This window comes from Simochromis diagramma, unplaced genomic scaffold (assembly GCF_900408965.1).
Source record: "Simochromis diagramma unplaced genomic scaffold, fSimDia1.1 OVJJ01000768.1, whole genome shotgun sequence".
NCBI lineage: Eukaryota > Metazoa > Chordata > Actinopteri > Cichliformes > Cichlidae > Simochromis > Simochromis diagramma.
In genome coordinates this window covers 233,202-241,115 of record NW_024387035.1, presented here as the reverse complement: position 1 = coordinate 241,115, position 7,914 = coordinate 233,202, and the positions used below count along the sequence as shown (strand labels likewise).

General features: G+C 38.5%; 1 protein-coding gene across 1 annotated transcript; it reads right to left on the bottom strand.

The window, feature by feature from the left end:
- Nucleotides 1-1,362: 1,362 nt before the first annotated feature.
- Nucleotides 1,363-7,308, bottom strand: LOC120740786. Its single transcript, XM_040043269.1, has 6 exons — nt 7,162-7,308; nt 5,498-5,539; nt 5,151-5,417; nt 3,150-3,389; nt 2,600-2,836; nt 1,363-1,864 (listed from the first exon to the last, which is right to left on the bottom strand). The coding sequence occupies exons 1-6, from the start codon at nt 7,190-7,192 to the stop codon at nt 1,767-1,769; spliced, it is 915 nt and encodes a 304-aa protein (XP_039899203.1). The 5' UTR covers nt 7,193-7,308; the 3' UTR covers nt 1,363-1,766.
- Between the last annotated feature and the right edge of the window lie 606 nt (nt 7,309-7,914).

Here is a 7,914-nt window from a genome sequence, read left to right as displayed (position 1 = left end):
ACATAATTTCCTCCTGCGACATCATGGATATTGTTTTTGTCTCAAGCGGTTCCAATGACCCACTTGAGACCACTTGAGGTACCCTTCATGTCCCTTTGGAGCTAAATAGATGTAAGGCTAGTTTTCCAGCTTGTAAAAACAAATGAACATATGTCGACCGTCAGTGTGTTGCTCACAGACTGCAACATGTTCCAGTGTAAGGTGAGTTCATTGATCAAGTCTGCACCTGGAGGAAAGGTGTCTCCTGTTTCTTTACACTATGACATGAAGGAGCCATGTTTTTATTATTTTTATATCTGTGGTACTGTGTGTGATTGTAATCATACAAACCGGTTTGTGAAGCAGTTTAAAGTAACTGTTGACTTTGTTGTATATATCAGAGGAGCTCTGTCAATATTTAATCTTTTCATTTACTTTCATGAATTTATTTTATGAAAAAGCAAGCTTTTGTACTGCAGGTTATCAGACATGACCATTAATGCTGAAGCAAAGAAGAAGTAACATTGACTGATAGTGAAACTGAGACACTGACCAGAGAAGTGGATAAGAGGAAACAAACTTTATTTACTGATCTCAGTTTAGGATTCTGCTCAGACGAGACACATAAAAACACAAATCAACTGTTAAAAATAAACACCAAAGATCAGGTGACATTTGTTTGCAAAGCACTTTATAAATAGTATTCTGTGTATAATAGTTTAAATGTATGTTTTAAGTTGAAAATATAGTGTACGAATGAAATATGAAATAAGAAAACTTACATGTGGTTTATCTGTGACCCCTGAGTTGGGTTTCTAGACACTGGAAACCAAACCAGTACTGTGCCATAATGACTCGTGAACCAGCCAAACCTCTGCCAAGTGGTGATTTCTACTGTCAGGCGACTTTTCGTCTGCATCACATCTACTGTCTTTTCACAAACTACTTTGTACATTTATACATGAGGTTTTGCTGTTAATGGTTTTCTAAGAACTAGCTGGTGGGTTGCTAACAGATCCATGTCATAAAACACAATTACCAAATAATCACCAGCAAACTGTCTTATAGACAGGACGTTGACTCAAACAGTTTATCAGTTCATCATTTCATATTAATGACAAATGTTCAGAATATTTTTATTTTTGATATACATGCATGATTTATGTTTCAGCCATAAATGGTTTTATATTCATATAAACATGACCGATGAATGTGTAGCTCAGTAAAGTTCCATTAAATCTGTCCACACTGTTGTGGGTTGTTTTGATTATTTAATTCTGCTTATCAGGATTTTTAAAAATGTGTTTTTATTTGATTGAATTTATCAGTCATATAAAACTATAATTTCATGTCTCTGTAAAGTTTCTCTGTCGTTGCTTTTTGAAAGAAGACATGGGCGGTGTTGCTCATGTTTTTATGTTATACTCCTAAAAGAATGCTGTATAAAGCAGAAAGGCCCACTCTATTTTTCTATTGTTTCATACATATTTATTTTATTAATATTGTGAATGTAGGAAATATATCTTTATTTATAGTTTTTAATGACAGACATAAAGTATATATAACAAGTTATTAACAGCCTCAGTGAGGCTCTGATGAAACAGCTTCAGGGGCTTCACAGGAAGTGAACAAGAGAAAACCAGAATTACGTTTTCCTTCTAATAAACGAGAAGCTGAAGCTTCCGATGAGATGGTCGCTCTCTTTGATCATGTATCATAAAGTTTCATCAGAATTTAAGAAGATTGACATGTTTCAGGTCCCTGCTGCACTGAAACATTAATTTGGATCACTCAGAGAAGTCATGCTCAGTGGTGACATCAACAGCAACCTCCTCATTCTGCCCACCCTGGTGGGTCATCTCCATGGAAACAACAACTCTGTTTCCTGTGGACAGAGTAAAAACATCAGTGACCAGTACAATGAAACACGTCTAACATAACTAGTGTGTCTTTAGGTTTCCTGGATTCGCTTCATTTAGCACCCACACAAAGATGTTTATTTATCTAGATATAAGTATGAAGAAAGTGTGAAGACGTTTTACTTCCTTTGCCTACTGATTGATCATCAGTGGACCCAGATGCAGACACACTAATTAAAAAACAGCTTTTATTAGACACATGAATGACGGGTAAACAGGAGAGTATCTTAACAGAGACTCAAACAGAAGACAAGTGAAAACTTGCTGTACACACACACAGTCACAATGAGGATGAATCAGGAAACACCAGAAAACAACAACAGCTGAAACTAATCAGGGACACTGAGATAAGGGAAGCAAAACTAAATCAAGAACCGAAAAGATTAAAAAAAGCAACAACAAAAGTACAGTGACATAGACACACCAAACATGAAGTAAAAGCTGAAAAACAAGAAAGTGAAAATGAACTACAACTCTAACCACGATAATTTTACTTCTAAAAGGTTCCAAACGTAAGAAACATGAAGACTAAACTGAGAAAATAATCCAGGAACAATCTACTCCTACACCAGTAATAATAATTATGATGATGTAAACTCAAAACACCATGAACACAGATATCTAAACTCAATGAAGCAAAACTAAAAACAATGAAACACATCACCTAGCTCACAGTGATGCACCTGTGTACAGATATCTACCTGAGCGTGTGGCGGAGATCCGGTCCAGGTAAATAGACAGCAGCAGACCGGTTGTGATGAAATATGGACAGAAGACCAGCAGGTGGAAGAGAAGTCTGAACACAGACAGAGAGGAAGGAGGAGGTTGAGGAGCAGGTGAGGAAGAGCTGGTTGGATGAGAAGAAGAGGGAAGAGAGGAGCTGGAGCGCATGGTTTCAAGATGAGGAGCCACAGAAGATCTGAAAGCAGTTACAGGATCTGTAGGAGGAGAGGTGAGGGAGTGATTTCAGTTCATTAAATCGTATTGTCACTCGAAGTAAAATGACTTGGTCCAAACTTGGCACCGCACGCTCAGAAACACTGCTAATGATTTCATTCCTCACTAATGGTTGTTGATAGGGAATTGTCTTCAATATATGATTCTACTCTTCCTCAGTTCTTCGTGACAACACCTTTCCTCCACCTCATGATGCTTTCCATCAAGGTCAAGGAAAGTGTTTAGGAAGATGTTAAACTGGTGACTTTTGTACTATGTAACCACAATGACATGAAATGATGTCAGTGTACTGACCTCTGATCTTCAGGAAGCTTTTAGGAGATGGTCCAGCCAGATCAGTAGCACACCAGTACAGACCCTCATTAGACTGCTGCACGTTGGAGATGGTGTGCTCTTTATATCCAGATCCAAGAAGACGTCCACTGAAGAAGAAGTAAGCTGCCACCATGTCACCATTGCTTTGTCTGCAACGCAAAGTGACATCACTTCCTGTTATCACAGGAAGTGCAGGGATCTCCAGGATCACTCCTTTTTCTGCATAAGAGACAAAACGATTCATAAAGAGAGACAGAGTTACACTAACAGAGCAGTCAGAAGCTAAAGCTTCAGCGGGGGTCATCAGTCAGACAGTACAGCCACTTTGGCTTTTGGCGTTATTTTTGTGCTACTATTCTGAGTGCATGTAAAAAGAAAAATGCAGGTGCAAGTGTTGCATTTTGAGGAGAAATTTATTTTGAGCAAAGAAAAGATAAATTTGAGTGAATAAAAGCCATTGCTGCGTGCAAAAACTGTATTTCAGTGTTTGCTATTGTCCATACACACACACACAACAGCAGCCCCTGTCGCTCAGTTTTTGCATTTGCTCTTGCTCACATTGTGTTACTCGCACTCTCAATATTTCTGCCCATGCGCGCTCAACTCTTTCTGTACACTGTTGTATTTGTGCTACAAAACCAGCCAATCACAGACTTGGATGCAAAAAAAATCTGATTGGCTGTTTTGTTTTCCAATCAGCTTGAAATGACGGAATTCAATATCCCAGAATCCATTTTGTCCAAAACTCAAACAAGGCAGTGGCGGAGGAGCACAGAGTGGTTGAGTTTGAAATTTTTGAAATGCAAAATCTATTTAGTTTTGGACACTGAGTCTCTTTAGTAAATCCAGCAGTGTTAAATGTCAAATAGAGGTTTTGTGCCACTATGGACCTCTTTGTTCCTTCTTTAATATTCCAACATTTGTAACAATGGGATAGATTTCACTGGCTCTTCTAGTTTATGTGACTTGAATACATTAACAGGGGAAGAACATGTATTGTTAAAGTAAGATATAAACTACAACCTTTCATTGATCTCTATGACATTTCTAATATACTCAAGGAAAAGAGGTTGAATAAGGAAAAAGATCACTTCCTTCAGAATCAGATCTGATTCTATACATTACTATACATTACTATACATTAGAAAGGTATAGTAATCATCCACAACTATTTTCAGTTGCAGATGATAAAGGATTCAGAAAGTTTATTCATGCCGGCCCATATGACAGAGAATGTGCATCTTCTTTTTGTTTTCATATTATAATTTATATTTAATTGTGTTGTGGTTTGCAGTGTTTTGTGTTGTTTCACTTTAAATTTGTAAAAGGAAAAAGCTGAAAATTTAAATAGTTAAAAGTTGAAATGTGAATAGTTGATTTTTGTATTATATGATTTATTTATTACATTTTATGTGGAGTGAACAAATAAAAGTATATTTACGGTGGCCCCTACAGACAAAGCACATAAAAACTCCAAAACACGTACAAAACACAACAGAAGTGCTCCAGGATGCTAGGGGGCAGTGTTGAGCTTTTGTTACCTGGTGGCTACACAAGCCAGCAAGTACCAACGACTGGATTTGGTGTGTGGTAGTAACAGGTAAATGAACATTTTTTTTAAATTATTTGAATATATATGAGTGCTTGTGTATAAATACACAAACAATACACACATGCTTTCAATTGTGTAATTCAAGTGATCTAGTAGTTCTGTTTTGGAAGTTCAGTTCATGCTAGAAATGTGTTTTGGAGTTTTTACGTGCTTCGTCTCTAGGGGCCACCACATATATTTATATATAAATAATACCACTTTTTTTTACATTAGTAATTATTTTTGTGCATAATTTTATTTTGTTGTTAATACTAAATTAATTAAAGCAACAAAATAACCTGAAGAGCCGGTTTGGAGCCGAAGGAGCCGGCTCTTTTTAGTGAGCCGGTTCTCTAAAAAGAGCCAGAAATCCCATCACTAATCTGTACCTGAAACAGTGATGTTAACTTCATCGCTACGCTGTCCAGATGAGCTTTCACAGAAGTAAGCTCCATCAGAGGGGCTGCACAAATTGAGATTACATTGAGAATCATCAAGATCAAAGCCTGCAGCTGCTCCACAGTCCTCAGTGAGTCCTCCTCTGGTCCTCTTCACTGTCCACCCATCAGCTGTCTGTTTATCGTCAACACAACGCAGAGACACTTGACCACAATTACTGAAGAACTGCTTTGAGTCTGGTTTAGCATGCAGAGAGACTGGAGGACAGACAGACAGAGCAAATTTATTTGTGTTCTTGTTGGAGTCTCACTGATTGTTTTCACTTCCATCAACTCACCTGCAGAAACAGTCGGTGCAGACAGCAGCAGCACACACACACCTGCAACAGGTGAAAAGTCCACAAAGTTAAAAGTCTTTAAACTCCTTCTTATTGTCCTCAGAGAAAAAAAAACTGCTGTTGCTCTTTTTCTAGGAGATATTCAACTCATAGCAACTGTCGCCCCAAGGCGCTTTATATTGTATGGTAGACCCTACAATAATACATACAGAGATTGTTGGGTTTCAACAATCATATGACCCGCTATGAGCAGCACTTTGGTGACTGTGGGAAGAAAAAACTCCCCTGTAACAGGAAGAAACCTCTGGCAGAGCCAGGCTCAGGTAGGGGTGGCCATCTGCTGTGATATCCACGCTTGATGTCTTAGATGGCTATATTTAAAAGCATGACCTAATCTGGGCATGCCTGGATAAAGTTAGCCCAACCAAGTCATCAGCCTGTAAACTGTTAGCAGCACTTTACAAAAATCTGGGGTGGGTTACCAAAGCTCAACCATCTGTGCAGCACTTCATGTATCAGGCCTTTTGGGATAATGTCATCAGAGGAAGTCATTCCTCACTAAAGGCACCTGAACAGCTTTTAAATAATGACAAGCTAAATCCTAAATCTCAAGTTTGATTGACTTCACAAAGAATAATGAGTTTGTTTCCAGCTTACAGGGCCAGAGCTCTTCCTTTACTGATTTTAATCCCTCAGCACTTCTCATCAGTGATTGGGAGATACAAACCTTTCCACATTGAAGATTTCTTCAGTCACGTACCTGAGCACAATCACACAGTGGCTTACAGGTGCTAATTCTGCTGTCTAATTAGCTTTCACAGCTAAAAAGATGCTGTCTGCAATATTTCCCCTATAATTGAGCAATTCATTTTGAGCAGTTTTGGAGGTTTGCTTGGCAGCCTGAGTCCTTAAAAGAATAGCAGCCAACTGGCTGCCCAAAACAGAGAGCTGGTTCTGGGTTTTTAAAAATTAGCCTGTTTAGCTCATTCATATCCTTTCCTTTAAACTGTCAAATGCCGTCGCTGTTTTAAGATGATTATCCATCTTCCTGAAACCCAGAAGAAAAAAATATATGGTCCCGGGTCAGTTTAAGTTTAAGTGTTTTTGAGTTTGGGACTTCAGCTTCCAAGTCATCTTGTGTTTCATTCTGTAGTCACAGATATTCTGAAGATAATTTAGTTTTAATGCTCCTGCCAGAGAGGAGTTTCCTCCCTCTATTTTGTGTATTTAAATTATTATTTTTTCCATTCTTTCTAAACGTTGCTACTACTTGTTACTGACTCAGAGAACTATGTGTTTAGTGTTTGATGTTAAAAACAGCATGACATATTTAACATGAATCATCGGTATGGTCGAAACTGAACTGATAAAAACAGGAGACATAAAGTTTAATCCACTTTTAACATGCATATTAATTGTACAAAACAAGAAAAAGGGTGAAGCATGTGTCCCTTTCTAGTTTCTTAATTTAATTTATTTTTCTCATTTTCTGGTGCAGCTTTCTCTACTTCGCACCTGTGTACAGAAACCAGCTGACTTCCTGTTTTTACCTCCTGTAGCACCAAGAAAACTCAGCATTCACAGAGTATCTGTCCTTAAGCTGGACACACTCTGATCTCTGTGGGAGCTGAAATTATTAAGTGTAGGAGCTCTGTGTGACTCACCAAAGAGCAGTGTGACGGCTGCAGTCTTCATGGTGTCTTGATGATGACTGAAGAAGAAAGTGAGCAACAGAATCTCACTTCAGCCCTTAACGGCAGCATGTTACCACATTAAAGACAGAAGCCTCAGAGTGAAAGCTCTTTGCTTACCCTCCCTTCCCTGTTAATGCCCTACCTGCCCCCCCTGGCAAAACTTTGCTGGACCCGCCCCTGCACAGTTACCAGCTGTCAGCTACCTAAAAAAGGATCCTGGTGTTATTTGTCTCTCAGAAACAGTTCATAACTTCAACTCATTCATGTCACCTAAAAGGTAAACCTGTTTCTCCATCACAGCTCTGATGATTCAGTAAGGACATCTCCTGGTTTCATCTTCATGTTTCCCTCTCACCACATATCCAAACCGACATCATGACAATTTGACAATTAGAAAGTAATATCAAATAAACTCTAACAACATCTGATCAAGCTTAAACATGCTGCTGTTGTTCATCCGCTGGTTTCCCTTTTTAGCTTTGTGTTTTTGTTTCATTCTAGCTGAAGTACGGGACAAATTGTGCTCCTTCTCAGCTCAATATGAAAGGTGTAGCATTTTCTCTGAATACTGGGCGATTCCGTTTTTTAGAGGACAGTTGGCAACTCTACTAACTATTCCAACTATCTAAGCATTCTTTGCTAAACTTCTCTTTTGACAGAATTCTCTTCAGAGACTATCCAAACTCTGCAGCTTGCTTAGAGAAACAGTAGCTATGCTTTTTA